This window comes from Phascolarctos cinereus, unplaced genomic scaffold (assembly GCF_003287225.1).
Source record: "Phascolarctos cinereus isolate Bilbo 61053 unplaced genomic scaffold, phaCin_HiC Scaffold_5;HRSCAF=322, whole genome shotgun sequence".
In the NCBI taxonomy this organism is placed as follows: Eukaryota; Metazoa; Chordata; class Mammalia; order Diprotodontia; family Phascolarctidae; genus Phascolarctos; species Phascolarctos cinereus.
This window is the reverse complement of record NW_027555958.1, coordinates 362,267,364-362,293,554: the sequence shown is the minus strand read 5'-3', so window position 1 is coordinate 362,293,554 and position 26,191 is coordinate 362,267,364. Positions and strand designations below refer to the sequence as shown.

The following is a 26,191-nucleotide window of genomic DNA, read 5'->3' as shown; positions in this document are numbered from 1 at the left end:
TTTTCCAGAAAGAATTTCTTTTACTCTCTTTATTATTCATCTTTTCTTTCTGTTTACTCTACACCCTCATTCTTTGATTCATCTCCTCTATGATCTGGTATTGAAGCTTCCAAGATATCCATTGTAGGATCTACTTTCTAGGTGATTTCTGCCACTGCCTTGTAGGACTTCCCCCACGATTTTTCCTTTTCCATTATGCCTCACTATTAGAACAATGACAATTATTTCAGGTGTCAGAGAGTAGTACACTGTTCTCTGGTAGGGCTCTTCTCCTCAAGCTCAGTGGCCTTTTTATTTTTCTACATTTACCTAGAAATCTCCTTCTTGTGTCCATGTTCTTCCATTCCTCCAGGTACCAGTTACCCCAGGGGTTCCAACTTCTCTATACCCAGGACAATTAGATTTTTCAGACCTGAGCTTTAGGAAAATGACTTTGGCAATTGAGTGGAGGATAGACTGGAAAGTGGGGGGAGCATTGAGATAAGCATATAAACCAGCAGGCTATAAGGTAATGAGTATAGTGTTGAGCATATCGTAGTCATTGAATATTGTTGATTGAGTGCTCATTGCATATTATTATGCTTATTATTTAAAAAAATTTGAAAATCATACTTAACTTTAACTCTCTGCAATCTGGCTTCCAACTTCATCCATAAAGTTAAATTGCTATCTCCAGGTGGTCACTGTGTGGATGAAGAGGGGATTCTGAAAGATATTCTTTCACATTCATGTAGTCCCTACTTCTGCAGAGGCTGAGGCTGGTGGATTGCTTGATGTTGAGAATCCTGAGCTGTGGTAGGCTAAGCTGAATGTGCTAAATTTGTCATCAGTATAATGATCCCCCAGGAGCAGGGACCACTAGGTTGCCTAAGGAGCAGAAGGTCCAAAATGGAGTGGTTCAAAGTTCGTAGGCCAGTAAGTACTAGCCAGGGAATAGCTATTGCATTTTGATGTAGGGAGAGTTGGTCTTCAAAAAAAAAAAAACCCAGCAAAATAAAGCAAACATAGTGAAAATAGAAATGGCAGTGCTTGGCAATAGATTAAATATATGGAGTAAGTGCCAGTAAAAAGTTGATGATGCTACCGAGATTTAATCACTGGGTTGATAGTGGAGCTCTTAACAGCAATAAAAAAGTTGGGAAGAGAAGAAAACTTTGGGGAAGGAAGATAATGTATTCTACTTTGGACATTTATTGAGTTTGAGATATCTTTGGAAATCCAGTTTGAGATGCCTAATAAACAATTGGTGATTTGAGCCAGGTTAGGTCTGGATAGATCTGAGAATCATTTTCATAGAGAAGATAATTGAAACCATTGGAAATGATGAGATTATCAAACAGGAAAATACATGAAGATAAATAAGAGAAGGCCTAGCACAGAGATTTGGGGTAGGGGTGTATCTGGAGTTAGTTAAAACTGGCTTCCAGAGCCTATTGTTAAATTTTCAGCATGAACATTTATACATCGGGAATCAGCAAACATTAAAAAATCATGACTTGATTTATTATTTTGTTGATTGTTTTTATTTAATATAGATTAAACATAAAAACATGTCATGGTATTTTTTTTTGTTTGAGAGCTGGGTGTTAAACATGTTAAACCAGCACATCCCTGGTTTGGGAACACCGGGAGAAAGTAATATAAAATTCCAAAGAAAAGAGAATATCCAGGACAAGTTGATCATTGATGTCAAAGGTTACATAAAGATCAGAAAGGATGAGGACTGAGAAAAGGCCATAGATTTGGCAATTAAGAAATCATGGGCAACTTTGGAGGAAGCAATTTCAGTTTATTGATGAGGTTGGAGCCAGATTGCAGAGGGTTAGAGTTAATTACTATTTTCAATTTTTTTTTTAAAATAGCAGGCATAATGGTACGCAATGAACACTTAATTAACAAGCATTCATTGACTATTATGTGTGCAGCACTATGCTTATCCTTATAGGTTATACATAATAATAGACTACATGACTGGCTAGTACCTTATGATTTGCTTGTTATGGCTTGATATCTTCAATATGTGATTAGGACTGACTAATGATTAGTTTAGAGTTTTTTCCAGTCTATTGTTTTACAAGTATCAACACTTAATCAACAAATATGCATTTATTAAGTAGCTACCATGTGCAAAGCACCATGCTCAATAATGGAGATAGAAGTTTTTTTTAAAAAAACAATCTCTGCTCTCAAGAAGTTTATATTTTGTCATGAGAGGCAGATGTTAAAAGGAAGAGAATTCCAGACAAGATTGTGCTAGAAGCATGCCCTATTGGTTTATGTTAGCATCTATACTCCAGAAATTGTCAAATGCTATAAATCAGGCCTCGATTTATTGTTTTGCTGATTGTCTAGACTTTTAAAAAGTAATGAAGAAAATGTTGATAAAGTGAGTTAAGCTTAAAAGTATGTCTTATATACATTTTTTCTTCAGAAAGTCAGTTGTTAAATATTTACCAGCATATCACTAATTCTAGGCTGTAACAATTTATATAATGTAGGCCATAAGTGGCAGATAAACAGTATAGGTTAAAATAGCTTTAAAACATAACTTTATATTTTAACATGTGTCTTAATGTATAGTTATCCTTTGATCAAATATATTTAACAATATTAAAAGAATATTCTCCATTTTAGATTCCAGGTGTATACAACTCACCATTTAGAGACCCAGATCCAATGGAGTTTGAGTTACAGAAAGTGAGGGCATTTCAGATGACATCTCCAGTCCCTCGAATTCAGCAGACAGATTATGAAGACCTTTCCTCCTGGCTCGCTTGCACAAGTAAGCGTGCTTTTCCACGATCAGACATTTTGCCACCCATTAACAGGAAGCAATGCCAGGTACTTTATAGTTCTTTTGTAACAATTATGTTAACTTGCATTTTCACCAGTATTCATTGTCTTTGCAACATGCTAGGAAGATTGGCTAATTTTAAATAAACTAATCTTAATTTTAAACCAAATAAGTTGAATCATGTTATGATTAACTTTTACAAGGGACTTTCCAAGTTATTTTGCTGTAGTAGTTGTTTGTTTTATCAAAAATTGCATAAGTGTGCTATCAGTCATTTGTTAGATTTGTTAGAATGGTATTTTTTTCCTACTGTGATTTATTTTTAAAAAGTTTATGTTTTCTGTCAAATTACACTTAATTTCACTCCTCATTTTGAAAGCCATTCTTCATGTACATATTGTTTAGTTTGGATCTGAGTAAAGGAAAAAGTGAAAATTTGATAACATGAGAATTGGCCCAAGACAAGGCATAATCCACAACCAAAATATAGAAGGTCATCAGGTTATTTCATTTATTGTTTGTAATTATGGTTTCCAGCTCTTTATTATTGAGCTTTTGATTCCTTGTTTATTCTTTCAACTCTGTACTTCTTTCAATTGTAAGAAAGGAGATTTGCAATTAAAAGTTAGTTTTATCACTAGAACTCCTTCCAACACTGACTTAACTAAAAGAATAACTATTTTAAAAATGCAAAATACTTAATTACTTATCCTTTACCAAGTAAATTATGAGATTGGAGAGAGTTATGGTTCTAGATCAATAGGATAGTGTAAAAGGTCAGAATGGAGAAGAGGTAAGACTTAAAAAGGGAACTAAAAAAGAGAACCTGGAGAGATTTCAAATTTCTTCTTAGCCAGATCTTCATAATATACCTTCATTATTATCTTAAGTAAATTGTCAGGATATCAGAAATACCTTTATCTTACTGTCAATATGAAAATTAATACTAAAGGCACAAATGAATTGTTTTTGTATTCTTTGCTATTAGGAATTATCCATACCACTATTCCTTTCCATTGGTATAGATGATGGAAAGTTGACTACATGTTTATTTATTTCATTACCAGATTATCACAATTGAATTCATATTTCAAGGAAAAAAATAACTGGGTTAATCCAATTGCAACGTGTGTATCAAGCACAATATTTTAAAATGAGTATTTAACACCCTACATGCTATGCCAAACTCATTGGTATGGCAGTTAATATTACACACCCTTCCTAGGACTAATTTGACCACGTACATAATGTCTTCAATAGTGTGATAGGGTTAAATTCACATACTTACTCAGGTTTGGGGGTTTTTTTGCATTAACCATTGTTAACTCTAACCATTGTTAGAGTCATAGATAAACCTTCATGCAAATATCAGCAATATTTAGCAATATCTAGGCTATAGTCTAAGTACAATATAACCATCTTATTTGTCCTATGTCCTATCTGAGCATGGTACAACTTGGACATTGTGTTACAATACATTACGAAAGCACACTTAGAAAATCTTATTGATATTTTTGTTAACTTCATTATATTAAAAATTGACTTAAGTTTTTAAAAAGTGATATTCTAAAGAATAATTGAGGTTTTCTGATGTGATTCAAAAATAATGTGACATTTGATTTTAAACAACATAATGGAATATATACACCTTAATATCAAACCCAAGAATTGAGCATGGCAGGGCAGAGCAAAGAAAGCCAGGTTCAATAGTTGAGGTAGGCCTATATGGTTAGACTGAATCAGGATGAATCAACAAGTCAATTATTTCAGGGAGAAATAAGTGGAGGGGATATGACTGTGGTAAACATATTCAAAACCTGAAGATTCATCAAAGGGAAAAGGAAAAGTGAAACAAAAATAAAATAAAGTGAAGACAAAGCAAAGTCCAAGACTGAGTATCAGGGCAGGATTGATGATAGGTTAAGGTCCAGTCTGGCAATAGATGTCAGGGATTGAAACCCAGAAAGTTGAGATAGCCGATGTTAAGACCAGATATCTAGGGTACTAGAATCTACCTCAGATACTAGAGTATTAATGGAGAAAGTGAATAAGGTTCAAGGGAAGAACTTTAGCCCCTGGGGAATGGGGTCAGCAAAGTGGCAATAGGAAGAACCACAAGAATGATTTGTGGATGAATCAATCCTCTTGCTGCATGGCAGTTTTTTTTTTTAATATCTTATTCATGGGATTAGATCTGATCTCATGGCATGAATTAGTGGGCATACCTGGCAAGATAAGAGAGATGCAAGAGGTAGAGATCCAAGAAGACCATTAGACTGAATCTCTTTCAAAATAACATTGGGAAGTTATATACATATTATGCCTTTGATAAAGATATATTTAGAATTCCTATTTTGAAACTGTCTTTAGAATTTCTGGCATATTTATTCTAGTATTTTCCAAGTGACAAATCTTGACCCTTGACCCTTTTGAAGACAGTGATGTTTTCTTAGAAATAAAAGCCATTTAGAGTAACACTGGTAAGTGGATGGTCAAGATGATAGTTAACATCTAGATAATAAGTTGATAGATGATGGTTAATATAATTTTTATTTAGAAGTGACACACAAGGACTAATGAAACTTATTTTCTTATATTACTCTGAAGTTAGTCCCAAAAGAGGAAGTGCAAAATGTGTATGTTTAGTAATATATTATAATGGTTAGAATAAATATGTCTATCATTGAAGAATCCTACCTATTTAGATATATTAATCTGGTATTTGTCCTTTCACTGATTCATCTGACAAATATGTATTGAATAGATGTTAAATACAAAACATGATTATAAAATATTATGTTATAGTCATATTTCATAGAAAACTTTTTTTGGTCTAAACCTATGATTTCATAGGCATGGGGGAACTCCTTGTGTGGAAACCCATATATCAATGCAGATTGATAAATCAGAGGAACTGAGAAATTAAGTGACTTGCCTTTGGTCAACCAAAGTATGTCACAGATGGGACTTGGACCTGGGTCTTTGTGACTTAGAGACCAGTTCTATATACACTAGCTCATACTACTTCCCCAAAACAAAAACAAAGCAATGGAGTTCATTTGAAAAACAAAAACAATAACACCTTATTGCATTTAAAATATTGAGACTATAATGTAAGATCCTTGAAGGCAGTAATTTTATATCCCCGGTATCCAGCACAGTCCCAGGCACATAGAAAATATTTAATACATGTTGGATGAATCCAATTCACGTCTTTTTAAGTCCATAAGTTATTTTTATTAGTCATTTTATTGCTTTTGGAAAGACCAACTTGAATAGAATTTCTGCACTTGGGTTAGTTATCTTTCTCACATATGGATTTGCCAGACAGATGGCATTTGTACTGTAATGTACATTCTAAAGATGTTATTGGGGGAAATTAGAAGTGAAAACTCATAAGAATTCAGAGTCTGGGCTGTTCACCAGAAGGTGGTAGTAATGCAAATACTTTCTCTCTCCATAATTCACTTCTTTATAATAACAATGCTTACATAATATACTTTGGCTTTTCTCTATATCATACACTATAATAATTATTCTTGTTACTAAAACACCATTTTAAATAACTAAAATGTTCTTAGTTCTTACAGGTAGTGTTTCAAAGGAGATAAAATTTATAGCTCTTTAAAAGTAGAAAAATTAGCTATCCATAAGTTTTCTCATAAGAACATTGGTATTTTGCATTTTATAGCTAAGAACTATATATGTAAGATAATGTATATAAAAGAAAAAGTTTTAATGCATCTGATATATCTGATTTATCATTTTTATTGCTGTGTTAAGTAGAGTCACAGTCTAACAAAAGTACAGATAATAGTGAAATTGGTCATCTTTTCATTAAAGAACATTAATAAGAGTATGCATACTGCTTCCACCTAAACCTTTAAGATATTAGAATAGCTATAATTTAATAGAAGAAATAGAACAATTATTTGCAGCAAAGACTATAGATAACAGGTGACCCAAAACTTGACTTTGGTTCTCTATTAAAATAAGAATGCTAAAAAGGAAGAAAGGTGTATTTGGGTGCTCCAGATTTAATCACATACCAACCCATCCCTTTGAAAAAAAAAAGGGACTATGAAAACTACTTTTTGACATTGGTTGATGCCAAGGAAGTGGCACATTTCTGTGGAAGAAAAATATACTGCAAAATGTATGATGAGTGAGACGTTTAAAAAATCTGTGTTAATATTTTAATTGTCCTCAAGACATCCATGATCTTTTGATAACACATTATATACCACTTTATAGTCACTTTTTTCCTTTCACTATGTTGTCAGTCTCTTAGATTGAGGTGATTTAAATAATTACCTTAAAGAAAATTATATTTTATGTCTCATTCCAAGCAATATGGCAACTGTTGAATTAAATAACATTGATTTTCTTAACAAATAGCTTGTGAATATTGTTATACCTACTGCTTGGGAATACTTTTCTCTATTTTCCTTCTATTTTCAAAGCTTGGTCAATGGTGTCCAAAAAATATATTCAACATTCCCATATATTTTCTAGAATTAAGAAAAGTAAGACCTTGTAAAAACACAAACATATGGATATTTGACTCCTCCATGCTTCTAAAAGGAGACATGGAATCATGTCCCTGTATCTTTAAAAAGTAAAGTTCCAATACAAATCCATTAACTACTTTTAAATATAGCAATCCTCCTGTCCAGCTGTGAAAAGTACTAGATGATACTTATTTGCCATTTGTGTTATTTACGGTCCATGACTTTTATGGTAACTGGTTCCTATTATTGGTTTCTATTAATGTAAAACATAAGTGAACATAAATGAGGCGTGAATCATTTCTTTTTATTAGCCCCACAGTCTTCACTCAGTGCTTGCAGTAACTCCAGCTGTGACTTGTTAGTGATAACCTATTTAAAAAGGAGATCTTTAAGAATAAGGAACATGATTAGAATTATTTGTCCATTCATATTTTCAGAATGTTTTACTACTTCTCTCACAGAACAACAATAATGCTGGGGCAGGAGGGGAGGAGGAAGAAAGAGGAGAGAAAACAATATATAATTAGTGACACTGCAAAACCTTGAGTTGCCACTGATTTGTATTGAGCTTAATGTAGTACTAATTACACTACAAGTGGGTTTGTACCAATTACTACTTTTATTATATTATTATAATTATTATTATTACTACTACTATTTAAAATAAGATATGGTATAAATCATCTTTAAATGCAGTACAGGCTTTTCCTCTGTGTGTGTCTGTGTGAGTGTATAGATGTGTGTGTGTGTAATGATATGGTTAATATTAGTATTTAATTTATTAAACAATATAGCTATAGATTTTTCCATTAAGAATTTGTAAAATTATTGAGAAATTATGATCCTGATAGATTTTTGCATATTATCAATTAAAGGTAAGATTTGAGTTTCCTTCTAAAGCTTTCAGCTAATGGAAAATCCACATGTTTTTGCTTTATTGCCATTTATGGGAGGGATTTTTGAAGGTTACGCTCAGAATTTTTTTAATGGCTTTACTGATTAAAAATAAGAGAAATATTTATGCAATTAAAACAAATAGCATCCCTTTAAATTAGAAAATAAAGTCATGTGAAGCCAAAAGTTGAACCACTTAACAATTAAAAGACCTTTTGTTACTGTGGGATTAAATGAAATCAACAATTCCATCTTATATCAGACTTTTTTTTTTTCTTGGAAATGGCCACTTCCATACTGAAGCCATAAGAACATTCCTAATTGCTGTAAGAAAGTACATAAGCCTTCATGTTTTTCATTATTTCTATAAAAAGCCAATTGTTTTATTAATTATTTAGTGAAGAAAAACTTGTTGTACTTCCCAGACATTCTCCATCCTTGGTCATCAATAATATGTTAAAAGAAACTCACCCCAATAAAACACTGACCTTATCCTGTACCTGTCAGGGGCCCTTCCGAGATATCGCTGAAGTATTGCAGCAGCGCTACAAGCCTTTGCAGCCAACCTTGCGGGTGGCCACATCAATCAATGCAGTAAAAGAGGCCCAGGAGGAACTCAAAAGGGAGGAATGGAAAAACCGTGTCAATGACAATGTGTAAGTTTTCAATATTTCGTAGCACAATTTGGTGCCTTGTGCTTTCCAATACTTTGTGTTTTCTAATGAGTCTAGGAACCTCTTCTTGTGGAGAAAGAAATCTACTGTCATCTGATATTTCTAGCAGAAGACATTCTTCAGGATGCAAATGTCATTGATGAGATGAGTGAGGATATCAAAGCTAAATTACTAACTCGCAACTAAGAAAGCAAGTGCAGAGAGCATTGCCTTTTAAATGGCAAAAAGAAATATCTGTCTATGTTTTTAAAGTGATGATTCATCTAATCACTGAGTGAAGGCAGAGTTGCAATACTTTAAAAAAAAATCTCAGTAACATTCCTTATAGTAGCTAACTTTCAGCTTGGTCAACTTGATATTACATGATAGTTTTTATGAGTTACCAGCAATAGGAGAGGTTGGTTCTTTCATAATTGAGGAAGACAACGGAGGAACTAGTGGCATGTAAAAATTTTGAATTATTTTCATTAGCTTCATTGAAGTAGTTTCAATTCATGTGCTTAGAGCTTTAAGGGGCCTCTCTTAAGGATGCTGGAGATAGTTGCAGTTCATAAAAATTATAAAATTTGTGGTGAGTTTATTATTACTGTTACTATTATCATCTCTAGATGACAATGAATTACAAAATGTGTTTTGTCTCCTTAGGAAAAAGGGAAAAAATCACTGTTTCCTCCACTTTCTTCTACCTGTAATAGTTTTTCTATATGGTATAATTGCATTTGAGAGCACCTTATCAGTTAGCAAGTCTTTATAACATCTTTTATTCTGTTAGTGTCTGGTATGTAGAAAATCAGATTTTACTAAATATATTTTTTGAAGATGCCCTTGATCAATACAATTTTTCATAAAATAATATTTTAAATATATTTGGTGAATATCTAAAGTAATTTTCAATAAAGCTTTTCATTTTATCACATTTACTTGAAGTGTATCAATTAGCAACAGTATTCAGCAAATGAGTTTAGAGATAACTGAGTTCACTTAATGAGTGAAGGAGAAATTTTTAAAAATCCTCTCAGATGAAAGTTTTACACAGGTAGGTTTGATGTATTAAAAAAAGATTATACCAGATTAATTCTATTAAGGTTGAGTGAATGAAGAAAAATGTGTGATTCAGTGATGAATATCTGAGGTGATAGGTTACTAATATCTTTCTTATTTTGTGATATTTGAAAGACTTATAAAACATCAAAATAAACAAAATGATATTGCTAAGAAATGACTATTATCTTTTACAACAGCAATATTGATGTTTCTTCAGAAACAATTATAACACACAAATTTATCTAAATTTCTTTGGGTATTTTCATGGATAAGCAGAAGGTCAGCTATCACTGCTATCCCCAAAGCAGGGTGAGCCGCTTTTTACTTTCTAGGGAATACTTGTTAAATGCTTTCACTTTCCAAAGTGTAGTTAATAAACTCATGGCCTGAAGCTTTCAAAAGATGAGTATTGCTCATAGGGTTTCCAGCCAATCACTGATGTTTTATATCAGAACTATTCCAGAACTCTTTTGCTACTTAGCTTTTGAAGCATAGCAACACATACTTTTATCTCCTGGGACAAAATAAAATAGGACATTAAGTATTTTCTATTCACATTTCCACCTTCCTAGTTCAAGGCCTTTTCACATATTACTTTGGCTTTTAGAATCTCTCACAAGATGGCTCTTTCCTATCTTTCCAATTTTCTTATACTTTACTCCCCTCTAGGAACTCTACAGCCCTGCAAGGCTGGCTTTTTTTGCTCTTCCTGTCACGCATTCCTTCATCTCTCAATTTTGTGCCTTTTCACTGTCTGTCCTCTATGCCTGACACATTGTCCTTTTTCACCTTCACCTACTGGCTTCCTTTATGACTCAACTCAAATCATACCTGTAGCAAGAGACCTTTCCTGGACACTGAACACCAAAAAGGTCAAGGGACTTGCTCAGGGTCACATTAATCAATGTAGCAACAAATATTTATTAAGCACACATTGCACACAAAAGATGCTATCTCTGATGATGTAGGAAATACAGAGAAGTATATGACATGGCCATAGACTGTCTTTGAAGAGATTTCAGTCTGGTCAGAGAGACATATTGTAAATATATGAAATATTAAAGAACAGTTGAAGAAATAATATATGATGGTTGTTGTCCTTCATTCTCAAAGAGGACCAAAATGATATCACTATGTTGGGGTCAAGGTATCTGGCCATGGCTGATCAGACTAATATGACCTCAGAAGGCTATGTATCTTATAGAATTGTAAGTAATTACTGAAGGTGTGCGGTTGAGAATAAGTGTTATTTGTTTAGAGGAGGGGAAGACAACTGTGGACTCCAGTGTTTTATGAAGAATTTCTAAAGAAGGGAGTTGATTTCAGCCTTTAAAGCCTGAATGACAAAACATGTTCAGGTAGAATAATTAGATTTGAGTGGTTTTAGCAGAGGTTTTGTAATGAAATAAGGGGAGAAAATTTTGAATAAAGAGAAATAAGAAGAAGAAATAAATCTGAATAAATTGGTTAGGACCAGATTATGAATATTCCTTTCATTATATCACTGGCCTATTCAAATCTTTAAATGCCTTTGATTTACATGATAAAATTGAAATTCCTTGGCCTTGTATTCACAGTCACAATCTGGCCCCAACTAATTTATTCATGCTTATTTATTTTTTGTTGTTTGCTATTCAGTGTACAAATTGGATTGTAGAGGAGAAAGTCTAGCATTAGGGAGATCATCTCATTCTAAAACTGTTAGAAGGAAGAGGTCAGGCATGATTCACAGAATCTCAGAATTGGAAAGATTTTCCAAGTCCATCCAACCCAACACAACCTTGAACAAAAATCCTGCCTACAATTTCTCCCCGCCTCTCTCCCCCATCAAAGTGGTCATCCAACTTTCCCTTATAAACATGGAGTGAGGAAACTATTACCTCCTATGGAAGCCCGTTTCACTTTTGGATAGCTTTAGTTGTTCTGAAGTTTTTCCTTACATCTCCCTAAAATCTCCTTCCCTCCAGTTTCTACCTACTGCTTTTAGTTCTGCCATCTTGTGACAAGCAGACTAAGTATAATTCCTCTTCCACTGGACAACCTTTCAGATATTTGAAGAAAGCTATTATGATCTCTGTAAGTATCCTTTTCTCAAAGTTAAACATCCCCATTTCCTTCAGCTGATCCTCCTATGGCATGGTCTTGAGATAGCATACCATCACAGTCACCCTTCTATGAATGATCAATGTCTTTCCTAACATTTGATGCTCAGAATTTAACCTGAAGACCACAAGGTAGTCTGGCTGGGCCAGAGAACAACAAGACCATTGCTTTCAGTGTTCTTGATTTGATTCCACTACAACTCATTGCATGGTATTTTTAGGCTGCAGTATTGATTGATATTAAATTTGGAGTCTACTAAAATCCCAAGATTTTTAAAACAAATTGTTTTCATATTTCCTCCATTTTGTACTAGTAATATTTATTTAAAAAAACAAGTCTAAGAAGTTATGTTTATCTCTATTAAATTTCATCTTAGAATCTATATATTGTTTCATCCTGTCAAGATTATTTATTGATCATGACTTTGTTATTAATATGTGTTCACTACCTTACAGTTTTATGTCATACAATATTTGATCAAAATACCACCTGTATCTTCATCTAAATCATTATTTTTCATTTTTATATATTTTATTGATATTTTCAGTTTCTAACATCGCCATAGTGTCCCATATATCTTTCCTCCATACCCTCCCAGAAAATGATCCCATATTACAAGTAATATTTTTTAGAGAGAAAAAAAGTCAGCACAACTGATTGATACATTGAAAAAGTCTGAAAAGAAGGCAGGTAGGTGGCACAGTGGATACAGCACCAGCACTGGAGTCAGGAGGACCTGAGTTCAAATCCAGCCTCAGACACATAACATTCACTAGCTGTGTGGCTCTGGGCACTTAACCCCAACTGCCTCACCAAAAAAAAAAAAAGCCTGAAAACATATGTGATGTATAATAACCATGGATCTCCCACCTCATGAAAGGGTAGATTGGTGGTGTCTTCTTAATCTCTTCCAAATAATTAATTGTCTTTAAGAATACAGCAATAATAATAACTAATAATTGAGAGGTATTGCCTCATTTGAGACAAGGGAAATTAAAGTCTATGTATGTATCCTGAGTTTAAGGATCATTTCTCAAAGTGATTTTATACATTATTTTTGATATTTTCTTCTTAAAAATAATTATGTCCTTCTTTATCCATGTTATTTATTGTCTCCACTTGTGACAATATTACACATTACCTCATGCCTGGATTATTACTCTAGCCTAATGGTTGGTGTCTCCCTGCCTCAAGTCTTCTATCTTCTATAGTCAGTCTTCCTAAAGTGCAAATTTGACCATGTCTCACACACACACACACACACACACACACACACACACACACACACACACAGATACACATACAACTATACACACACCTTATCTCCAATGTCTCCTTATCACCTCTAGAATCAAATACAATCAAATCTAAAAAACTTTTTTGCTGTTCAAAGCCCTTCATAATTTGTCCTTCCCTAACTTTCCAGTCTACACCTTATTTCCCCCTCCACCCCAAATCTTGAGCTCTAGTGACACTGGCCTCTTTTCTGTTCCCTGTGCACAGCATTCCATCATTGAACATGTTCAGTGGCTATCCTTTGTGACAAGTATTCTCTTCCTCCTTATCTCCACCTCCTAGCTTCTCTTGCTTCCTTCAAGCCCCACCTAGAAAAATTATACCTTCTACAAGAAGCATTTTGTGGTCTTTCTTAAGAATGCTGTTGTCTTCCCTCTGTTGATTATCTCTAAATTTTCCTGAATATATTTTCTGTTTGTATGTAATTGTTTGAATTGAATGATGTCTCCCTTATTAAATTGTGAGCTCCTTGAGAGAAGGAGCGCTCCTTTGTCTTTCTTTGCATTCCCAGTGCTTAGCAAAGTTCTTGGGAGATAGTAGGTTCTTAATATATGTTTATTGACTGACTGTTAGGCAGTACAGAGCCAAATACATATCCCTGGGGGAGTCTATAAGAAAGAATAATGGCCTGAATTAGGGAAATATTTGTAAAATAGAAATGAAGAGGTGGATTCAAGAGATATAGTAAAGAAAACATTAAGGTGCTGACCTGTATTGGTAGAGGGATTTTCCACAGCCGTTAGTTTCCTGTACCAATTAAATCACATCAGTTCTAGTCCCTATTTCTGGATATGGGTGGAAATGAGATCATCAGAATTGTTTGTCCTAAATCCCTGAGGAACATTGGTATTCTCAGGTACTTGTCAGTTTGTGGTTCCAAGGCAAGTTGAAGGAATTTTTAGAAAATGCGTTAGTCACTCTATGAGATTCATTATCAAGCCACATTTTCTTTATACTATATTTTAAATACAAATATCTTTTATTTTAAGAATTTCTAAGCACTCTAGACCCAAATAAATGGTACTTTTATTAATCCTTTTGAAAATGCATTTTTCAGTGGTCTGAGAGGCATTATGGTAAGAGCTTTGGACTTAGAAAGTGGTTTAACTTATTACTACACATGTCACCTTGGACTTGTCATTTAACTTATCTGTTTCCTCTTGTGTAAAATGAAAATAATACTTTCACTACCTACTTCATAGTTATGTTGTGAGACAAGAATGTTCTTTTGACCATATACATATGTATGTATATGCACACACACACATATAGTATGCTATTATAATGTTTTAATGATGTTGTAGATAGCATATAGTGGTCACTTAGTAAAATGTATTTGGGTGAGTGATTTTATGCCTGTTTAATCCTGTCTTATTCAAATAGGTCAGTCAATATTTAAATACAGTATTTGATTCATTGCATTACCATAGTATAAGCTTTGTGGAAAAGATTTAGAAGTTGTATTATTTTCATAGTTAAATGATAATGAGAACTACTATTTTAAAATATATTATATGTATGAATATAAATATGTGTGTGTATATATATATATGGGGAGAGAGAGAGAGAGAGAGAGAGAGAGAGAGAGAGAGAGAGAGAGAGAGAGAGAGAAAGAGAATATATTTGAGCCTGAAAAGTCCTGTGAATCTAACACATCTCAAAAGTTTTTTGAGAGGTCTAGTTTTTTAAACACTTTGCAACTTTACCAATTTGCATATTTTCTGGACTGTTACTGTATTATGATAAACAGGGATTATCATATGTTTTCAGATAATGTTTTCTTAACAATTCAACTTCTATTTGTAACTCTTCCATTTATTTTAATTACTAGCACAGTGTGCAACATTTATTAATCAGCGGAGTCTTTTTAAGTTAAAATACTAAATTAGCTAACCCCATTAACACAGAATACTCCAAACAAGCGGTAATAGGAGAGGTAGTTACTGAGCAAATCGTATTATACATGCGGGTGCTCTAGGGCACAGTTAAGCATGATTACCCTCTTTTGATCCAGTATTCCTCTGCCTCTCCCAGCTAATTTCCAGTGGAAATTTACAAAGTGGTGCCTTCATTTTTCCAGCTTAATTTTTCTAATGAAGTTCTGGTACTTTATAACACTGGGGATGCAGATAATAAGCGTGTGTATAATTAAGAACTTCTAGAATTTGTCTGCAAAAGAGTCCTTTATCACTTTTGCTTTGCAATAAGAACTAGCTCTCCTTTTGTCCGTTACTTTTTTTTTAAAGCAGCCCTAGTTTTAAAATGTGAACATGAACTTCTCTGTTTCCTGACATCAGAACATAACAGTTTACAGTATAACTATGTGATTAACATAACTATGCATTTGAACATTTTTAATGGCACAACTATGACTATCATACATTTTTAGAGTAGCCTTGACATTGCAGATAGAGTCCTATTAGTCAAAATAAATACCGGGCGTAATTCCTGGCCATTCCACCTAAATTATAGTGATCTTAGGTGACATCTAAAATCCTGATTATGAAATATAGTTCATAGCATGGCTATACACCAAGTGTTATTTGAATTTGCCCATTTGGGTATATAGGTAATTTCTTAAATTAGTAGCTTCAGTCAGTATCCCATTCAGCTGGGATTTCCAAGGCAAATCTGATTGCATAGACCTCAGAATACAATTTGGCAGTTGGGACAGGGACAAAGGAGAGGACAACATAGGGAGATTAAGCTCTGCTCTCAGTCCCATGTGTCCCCTGGCATCATGCCCCTCTTAGGTATTGTAAAGCTAATAGAGGAGGCGGAAGCTAGTATCAGAAATTCTTTATGACTTTAGGTAACTGTAGCATATTTTTAGCTCTCCTGAAAAATGAGGGAATCCCTACTTAATTTCCAATCTGAACAGTGTTCACCAAAGTGCTGCAGTTGATGGAAGATGGGGGTGAGGGAGGTTTGGGGAGGAAGAATGGAACTACAATCCTCCAGGTTCTTTCTTTCTTCAATCAAAGTTTCATGCTCATTTTTCTGGAGAGCCTTCAGACATTATAAGGCCCCAGTCATATGCAAATAATTCCTTGATACCCTAAGACCTACTTTAGTAGATTAAAAAATAGATATGCTTCTTAAGCTATCTGTATGAAGAAAGGTCTGGAAATTGTTTCTTTTCTTGGGATGTAGAAAAAGTTGTAGGAAACAATCCTCTCAAATTTAGTAATTATGGGAATTCTCACATTAACCATATCACTCTCTTTTGACATATGAAAATGAGCTTAGATTTCCTTGTGGAAATCTTTTTTTAAAATTTCTGTGATTTTAGTCACTTGTATATATGTTTTCTCAGGTGTTTACACTTTGATCAGATATTAGTAGGAAATTAATATAGAAGTTAAGAGGCAATTTGGAAATTAGAAATCAGTGTTGCTCTGCAAAACATGTGCCAGATGGTATAGTATAGTTTGTGTGGAGCTAATTGTTCATGGCCCTCTTTAGACTGGCAGATGAATTCTGTTTTATCTGAGCTGGAACAAGAAGACAAGAGATAGAATCGCTAGTGCATAGACCCTGTTTAGGCAAAATTATAGCAGAGCTATTCACCCAGGTAGAGTTAAGGTTGTGTCAGCATTTTCACCTTTAATCTTCCCTGTAAAGAACATTAAATAAGAATTTATCTGAGAATCTAAAAATCCAAGAATTTAATTTGCTAATTTCTTTTTTAAAAATATTAAGAAAATTTATTTTGACACAGGAGAAACATGCCCCAGAACAAGAATAATTCAAAGTCTGTCTCCTCAAAGTCAGTTGTTTGTTATTAAAAATACTTGGTAGAATCTACTAATAAACTCCTATAACACATTTTTTTATTCTTTGTTATTCTTTATTATTTTTATTATTCTTTGTTATTCTTTATTATTTTTATAACATCCTCAAATTATCCTCTTGAAATAAGATTATTTAGACTTTCTTTAGGATCCATTTGGGCACTTCGTATTTCTGTAGATATTCAATCACTTTAAATTTTCAGCTTTATTGGCATGTAGTTGGGTATAGTAGTTTCTGATTTAAAACAAAATTCTATTCCACATGTCATGAATATACCCTTACTTTTGATTTTCTCATCTTGTTTTTTGCTCTTTCTTAGTTCACTAGTTAATGATTTATCTAGTATTTTGCACAACAATTTTGTAATCTTTTTATATCCAATTTTATTTTCCCCTCAACTTTGATTTTTAAATTTTATTTTATACTTGTTTTAGGATTCTTAATTGTTGGTTTTCTATTTTTAATTGCATGCTCATTTGTTAGTCTTCTCTTTTCCTCCTTTGTTAATAAAAGTAATTAAAGATTTGACTTGTCCTCTAAAGAATGTGTTTAGCTAACACCATAAATTTTGATACATTGAATGTTATTTTCCTTAATGTAATTGTTTGTTGTTTCTATGAATTCATCTTTGATCCACTAATTAGTCCGTATATAATTTTTCACTTGGGTCTTCATCTTTTACTCATATTTGCTTCATTGATTACAATTATTTTATTTTTATTATTTATATGAATATATTTAATATTTCTGCCTTTCTTCACTTATGAATTTTTTATGCATTAATACATGATCAGTTTTTGAAAAGTACTGTCAATATTGAAAGGAAATTATATTCTTTGTATAATCATAAAAGGCCTATTGAATCTAGTTTTCCAAACTTCCATTCAAATCTATAATTTCCTTCATCTTTATCTTTCTATTATATTTGTCAAAGTCTGAAAGAGTCATGTTAAAATCCCCTATGGTTATTGTCTTCCTATCTAAATTTTTTTTTTTGCGTTTCAGTTAGTCTTTATTTTAGGACTTCAATGCTATATTATTTGTTATATACACATTGACATTTTTTCATTGTGTTTAGTGTCTCTAAGCGTAGTGTAGTTTTCCTATTGTCTTCCTTGATAGCATCCATTTTTAGTTATGCCTTATCTAAAGTCATGACTATAATGCCAAATTTTTGAATTCTGCTAAAAAGATTTTTTAAGTCCCTTCCTTTTACTCTTTATGTGTATTTACATTCAAGTTTATATCTTGAATGCAACAATACATTGGTGTCTGTTTTCTAATATGTTATAAAATTCTATTCCATTTTTGGGGTATGTTTAGGTAATTCATAATCAAAATTAAAGTTGTTAACTTTATTTTTTCCTCCATGAAATCCTATTAATTTTTAACCTCAAAAAATCAGCACTATGTATTAGCAGTTTGTTTTTCTTCAAGAAATCCAATTTCAATTGCCATTATCATATCAACTATATCTTCTCTTCCCTTTCCAATCACCCCAAATCGAGACCCAGATCCAGATCCAGATACATTTATTCCCTTCCTTCCTTCCTTCCTTCCTTCCTTCCTTCCTTCCTTCCTTCCTTCCTTCCTTCTTTCCTTCTTTCCTTTCATTGCCCAACTCAGATAAAAGTGTGGTTCAGTTATTGCCCCCACATCATCTTATGTCTTTGAATAATATCCTCTTCATTTTCAAACATCTACCAGGAAAATAGGGTCTATCCTGGATGGTCATCTTGCCATTTTCTGTGACACCGTCCTCCTCTCTTCACTAGGAATGACAAGTCTGTCACTCTAAGGGAAGACAGAGGCAGAGAGAAAGAGAGAGAGAGAGAGAGAGAGAGAGAGAGAGAGAGAGAGAGAGAGACACACACACACACACACACACACACATACCTATCTTTGCTCTTTCAATGCCCTCCAGGCTAAAGGAGCTTCAAAAGGACTCAAGTCCTCTCAGCCAAATATACCCATTTGTCACTTAGTCTATTCATGCTCATTGACTTTTTTCATTCTTTTTAAGATATTTGTTTAATTTACATATCAAATGCCCTGACTCTTGTTTTCTTTGAAAGAATGATAGTTCATCGATTCTGCTGGAGATATCTATGTCTAGATATGTGTATAGCTATATCTATTCTGTTCCATCTATCTTGCATCTATTTTGTATGTACTTCATTATTGATGTGTTTCTTCCCCATTAGAGTGTGAGCTACTTGAGAGCAGTGATTGTTTTTGTCCTTCTTTGTACTTCCAATACACAAAAGAAAAAGCTCTTGCAGTGGAGGGGAAATGGGGGAAGGTGAGAGGGAATGAGGGAATCTTATTATCATAGGAGTTGGCTTAAGGAGGGAATGAGGAAATCTTATTCTCATAGGAGTTGGCTTAAGGAGGGAATAACATACACACTCAATTGGGCATGGAAATCTGTTTTACCCTACAGGAAAATAGGGAGGGAAGGGGACAAGAGAGCAGGGGGATGATAGAAGGGCAGATTGGGAAAGGGGGTAATCAGAAGCAAATACATCTGAGGAGGGACAGGGTCAAAAGAAAGAATAGAATAAGTGGGAGGGGGCAGGATAGGATTAAGGGGAATAGAGTTAGTTTTTCACAGCATGTCTACTGTGGAAGTGTTTTGCATAACTGCACGTGTATAACCTATATTGAGTTGCTTGCCTTTTCAATGAGCATAGGTGAGGAGGGAGGAAGGGAGAAAATTTGGGAACCCAAACTGTTGTTTTTGATAGCTGATATGCTTCCCTCAGTTATTTTTTTTTTACAAAAGTCTATTTGATAATGAAACTATATAACTTGGAGACTACATTACAGAGTGATTTAAATTTGGGGTCCCTTTCTCATTATAGCCTTTTAATCCTATCAATGTATACTTTGCTCTATTTCCTTAATACTTCTGGGTAATGTTCTTATGTGTTTACTGAAATGAGATGTTCAGACTTCATTTTATTATTTATTTGGAGACCAATCATTCTTAGACGGTCTTTGATGTATCCTTCTTTAGGCTGAGACCTTTCTTTATTGACACCCTGGAAGAGTGAAGGAAAAAGATTTATCGGTACAGTATCGACATTCATGAATGATATGTACAAAGGGAATAACTATCAGAAGAAAAGAGATTGTTCAAACTTAAACATAATGTTTTCTATATATGGCATGCTCATGCTAACATTTGAAATTTTTTACCTTAAATTAGGGTCTCTGGTAACAGGACAATCTCTTTTCATTTACCTCATTGTGACCATGTTCTCAAAGAGCCTTGAGCCAGGTAAAATAATTTAGCTCTCTGGGCCACCAATTAGCTTTCCACCATTCAGTTCCTTATATCCATAAATTTGCTTTTCAACTCCAGACCAAAGTGGAGATCTGGGAAAAGCAGTGAAGTGAAGAATATGTCTGGCATATCTTTTGGGTATTAGAGAGTATTCTATTAGTGATCTATATATTATTTAATAAACTTTGCATTTGATTTAAGTATGGCTACATGTGAATTCCATTAATTACCTGAACCTGACTAAATTAATTTTATCTAGCTCTGTCTTCAAGATCATTTGTTTTGCTTTGAAGAAACTTGAAGAATTTTAGTTTTATTATCTTTTAATATTATCACGATATCTGTTCTATCTCCACATTTTGTTGGGTTCTTATTTTTCCATTCTATCTTTCTATAGTATCTACTTCTTTGGATTTTCCACTTTTCTAAATAGTCCACTCCCTCATTTATCTCCTTTAAATGTTAGTTAAGAGCTTTAATGTCTATCTTTTTATTTTCCTTTAATTGTTTATTGAATTTCTAAACCACTCTGAAAATTTGTGTAAGTTGTTAAAATCTAATTTCTTGCAAACTAGTTGGTGTTATTGAACTAACATTTTTATTACTTTTGGAGATTTTTCATTCATTTTAATTGTCATAAATTTTTTATTTGTAGCAATGGGGTCTCTTTTTTGCTTACTAAATTCTTTAGCCTCTCTGTTATTGTTTTCTGCATGGGTTTCATTGTGCAGAATACTTCATCTTCCCCTTTTGCTATTACTCTTCTTCTAACTTAATTTGGTATATTGCCTACAGTTTTGTAGTAATAAAAGAAAGCTGGGCATAGACATGACCATTCAATTAACCATCCTGTGAGAAGTACCTTAGTTTTCAAAATTTCACACAGCTTAATGATAATTTATATGTGACCAGATATCCATAACCAAAGCATAGGAGAGGATTAAGAACATAATTCTTGAAATCCTAATCAAACCATACTGTCTTCTAAATGTTTCTGAATTATTTGGATAAGTATTGTATGTCCCTTCTTCATTTTGGCCCTAAATATCTATACCATAATTGAAAAAAGAACTGATCTTATTGAAAGAGATTTGTAGTTTTCTTTGCATCAAATAGTATATAATGTTTTTAGAAGCAAGGAGGTTGTGGATGAAATATTTTAAAACTTTTCTGTTAATGTTTTCACAATGCCTATATTTCTGTTGATACATTATTTCCCTTTCCCTTTTTCTCTACATTGTGCATGATGTTAGTTATTATTTAAAGAAGCTTAATAGTGGTCTTATTGAAAGAAAATGATTTATCTTTTTCTAGAACTTACCAGTCTTAACAAGCATGTATTATGAGATAAATCCTGTTTTTCCTTTAAGATTTATATGGCTGCTACTTGCTTAGGACCTTTAAGTGTAAAGTTGGTTCTACTATAATGTGACTTGTGTTCCCCAAAAGCACTTCTTTTCAAAATGGCACAATAAAAATTGTAGGGCTTATGAGGAAGATGGGATTAATAACACCACACTCAAAAACTTTATCAGTGACACATTAAAAAAAATATAAGAACATAATAAAAAGTCATAGTATAGTTTTATATGTATCAGACTGAAGTCCTGCATGATACCATCTCCCTCAGCCTCATCTTCCCTGTGATCAGAGGGCTGAAGTAGGGAAGTACCAAACTCTTCCCAATGCCTTCCTTTAGAGAGGGCAGAATCTAGGCTCAGTTTGCTCCACTCTGTATATGCTGTCCTGACTGGCTTCAGCTCTATGGATCAAAATTTCTCCTGGTGTCCTATCTCACCTTCCCCCTTCCCTGCCTCCTTTTGTGTCTTGTCTCCCCTTTTTGATTGTAAGCTCCTTGAGGGAAGGGATGCTCTTTTTATTAATTGTGTCCCCAGCACTTAATACTATGACTGGCACCTTGTAGGCACTTAATACCTGTTGATTGAATTGAATTGAATTGAATGTTAAACAAATATAGAAATACTATAGTAAGTAGTGGCCATGCTTGGCCAGCAGGAATGAGTTGTGCAAGCCAAAACTCATAACTTTCAGGAGGTCATGGTTCCAGAAGGCCATGGAGGAATGGGGTGGATATGGAGGTTGGTGCAAATCAGCCCTTCTCTGCTCACAGCTTCTATTGCACCAGAAGATATACAATAAATATGGCACTTTACCTTGAAAAGAACTTAAAGATTACTTGGGGAAGTGGGCCTCCAGAAGGTTTGTAGCTTATGAACTACTATGAAGTGGTATGATTTTCTGCATTCTTGTTGTTTCTCTTGGAAGAAGTCACTCAGAAAAAAATTCTAAATTCAAGTTTGCTCAAAACATTTCCTAAACATATCAATCACATTAAAACAAATTTCTGTTTTCAAAACATGCATAATAGCAGAATTTACTATATCTGGAATAAACTACTTCAGGCTTGAGCCAAATAAAACTGAATCTCTGCACCCAATCTATATGTCAAGGAGAATGAAATGCTGCAAGTCACCATGAAATACTAGGTACCATGGCATTATCAAATAGGTGTGATAGCACTATTTTGCGTAGCAGAGCTATTTCTGTTGACTTGGGAACTCTTCAGCTTGGGAAAACATAACAAAGAGGAAGAAAAAGATTACTCTAAGTATTCTTATTTGTGAAGCTACATTGCTAGTATAATAAGTAGAATCAACGGCAAATCTTGACCCTGAGTCATATGATATTCATCTAACCAGCACTCTCCTCACCATTGGTAAATCAGTCTTTTGGTCTGGATTCTTACATAGGAACGTGACTGTTTTGTTCTCTGTCTCAGAACCCACTTACTTGGCCATAGGCTCACTATTTGCCTTTCCTTCATGTAATTCATTTATCCACCTTCACCCAAAGTTACAATTTAAACATATGGTTTAATCAGATTAGTAAAATGCATAATAAAAACAGAAGTATTAATCACATGTAACACAGACTGCATGCTTGATTAATTTCTGGAATTCAGTCCTTCCTCAAAGCTGCAACTGTTTTTAGGCCACAGTCAAATTCCATTCTCTTTAGTCTCCTATATCTGCAGTGTAGGATGGGGAGAGAGTTACTGGAAATTAAGTGTTTAATAAACCTTAGTTCCACCACTTAAGTAGAAGCCAGACATAGACAGTTAACTCGTCCTGATTAGAGAATGATGTAAAAATTTAATTGATTTTAATGGTCAAAGCATCAGGGCAAAACAAAGCAAAAAAAAAAAAAAGACAAAACAAAAAAAAAGTTTCTAGTTCAGCCTCCTCATCTTATGGAGAAACTACAGGCCAGAAAAAGGACTGAATGAACTTTCACAGGTCACTCAGCAAGTGGCAGGCCAGGATTTGAAGCCAGGTTTTCTACCCCTAAATTCAGGACTCTTTGTGCTGTACCAGTCAGTCAGTATTTCTTAAGCATTTATTAAGTGCTATTCACTATGATAAGCCCTGAAAATACAAACACAAGCAGAATAAAATACAGTTCCTTCCCTCAAGGGGTGGTAGTGAAGGTACCTGGCATGAGGGCAAGATGTAGACATGTCTTGTTAAGATGAGCCAGCAGCACAGTCTGAGAGGAATGAAGGGCCTCCTCCTAAACTGGAGATTCTGGGAGAAACTAGCTAATTGGAGGGAGTAACCACAGAGGTAGAAGATATGTCTAATGTGAGCAGTTGTCCATGTAATACTATTGTGCTATAAGAAATGATGAACAGGCTGACTTAAGAAAAACCTGGAAAGACTTGTATGGTCTGATACTGAGAGAAGTGAGCAGAACCAGGAAAAAGTTGTATGCAGTGACAGCCACATTGTGCAATGACTAATATTGATAAACTTAATCCTTCCCAGAAGTACAAGGATCTAAGATATCTCCAAAGGCCTCATGATGGAAAATGCTATCCACAAAGAAGAAACAACTATGGAGTTTGAATGCAGATTGAAACATACTATTTGCTATTTTTTTCTTCTGTTGTGTTTTGTTTCCTCTTTCTGGTGGTTCTTCTATTGGTTCTAATTCTTACAACATCACTAATGTGAAAATACGTTAAATAGGAATGTATATGTATAGCCTATATCAGATTGCATGCCCTCTAGGGGAGGGAAGTGGGGAGGGAGGGAGAAAAATTTAAAACTCAAAAGCTTATGGAAGTGATTGTTGATAATTCAAAATAAATTAATAAAAATGAAAATAAATAGAAAAAAAAGAAGTCATCCATGTGTAGAGTGAGCTTCCAGTATGAAGAGGTTTCTTTGGCATGGTAGAGAAGATCCTGGCAAAATGAGTCACAAATGTAGCCTGGAGAGGAATGAATGGTGCCACTTACCATAATTCTCTAATGCATTCATGGAGTTAGAGTTCAACTTGGAATTGATATATAATCCCAAAAATGCAGTCACTATCTAGAAATATCCTGTTTTACATAATTAATCCACTTTCCTAATCACAGTGTACAAAAATCCTTTTCTGCAGTTTTTATGCACTTTTAAAATATTTGTACTTTCAAATCATCCCTGATCCCATGGCATGCATATTATATAGTGCTCTTCAGTCCTGAAATGAATATGGAGTATCAGTTTATTATTTGTAATTAGTGCCCAGTCTGCAAAAGATACCTTAAAGCATCAGCATTCATTTCATATGGCTTTTGAGACTACTGTATCATATTTTTCTTTGTAGATGTATTATCTATAGAATTATATGATTATAGCTTTAGAGCTGGAAAGGACTATGGATATCAATGAGTCCAAACTTCCCCTTTTATTTTACAGATTAAGAAACTGAGGCCTAAGGAAGTAAAGTGACTTTTCCAAGGCCACACAATAAGCCTTACAAGAAGGATTTGAATCTAGATCCTCTGATTCCAAAGCCTTTGTTTTTTTCACATTATCGTACAATATTTTTATATATTTCTACTTATAACATCCCTGAGTTTAGAAAAAAAGTTATTAGTGTATGAAATGTAATTTTTTTCTTTATCATATTGAAGGGAGTGCAAAATACATTGAAACTATTTCACCAGCCATTTCATTTCAAACTGAAATTATTCTGTATTGCAAATGAAAAATATTTGACAGAATTTTGCAGTCCATTAGCATGAATTGAATAGTTAGAAGTATTAAGATTTTTAGAAATGCTAGAAATAAATTCATAAGCACTTTATTAATTGTACACATTATAAAATTAGTAAAAGGTCTGTTCTTTGTCATACAAGGTTAAAATATTTCATGTGCAAATTTGTCAAAAATGACTTGACATACATAATTTATACATTCACAGTTAAGTAGCCCTATAAAATGTCTTGGGATGAAGACACTGATTCATTGATAAAAAGTCTGTCTGGTTATGAGACCATGTTTGCACTGGTTAGAATGCATTAGCCAAAATATTAAATTAATCATTTTCTTAGGTTTTAGAAATGATTAAAGGTACTGCAATTTTAACAAATATTTTGACTAAATTTATAAAAATATCTTGTGGCTTATTAATTGCTTATTGGATTAAATGAATCTTCTTTTGACCAGTTTGGATTTAATAGTTATATTTACTCTTTTAAGGTTTAGATCCATGGTCAGTCAGACAGACAGGAAGACTAATAGAATACCTGATTGCCTGAATAGTGCCCATATTTCTTTCTCCAGGTGCCATATTTGCATGAAATTAAATTGTATAGGTTTTTATTTCCCATAAAATACCCTAAGGTCCTTCTCCTTTTGTTATCCCAAAGAAAATTCTTTTTTACTTTCTCATTTTCTCTTCCTCCTCCTCCTCAACAAATGGTTCCCAAATTCTCCTT

The 26,191-nt window shown here is 33.6% G+C and overlaps 1 protein-coding gene across 1 annotated transcript in view; it reads left to right on the top strand.

Moving 5' to 3' along the window:
• SPATA17 (spermatogenesis associated 17) overlaps positions 1-26,191 on the top strand; it is a 272,232-nt gene that overhangs the window by 183,450 nt on the left and 62,591 nt on the right. Inside the window, 2 exon segments of the mRNA XM_020982260.2 lie at positions 2,635-2,841; positions 8,707-8,855. Coding sequence (XP_020837919.1) covers positions 2,635-2,841; positions 8,707-8,855 — 356 coding nt within the window.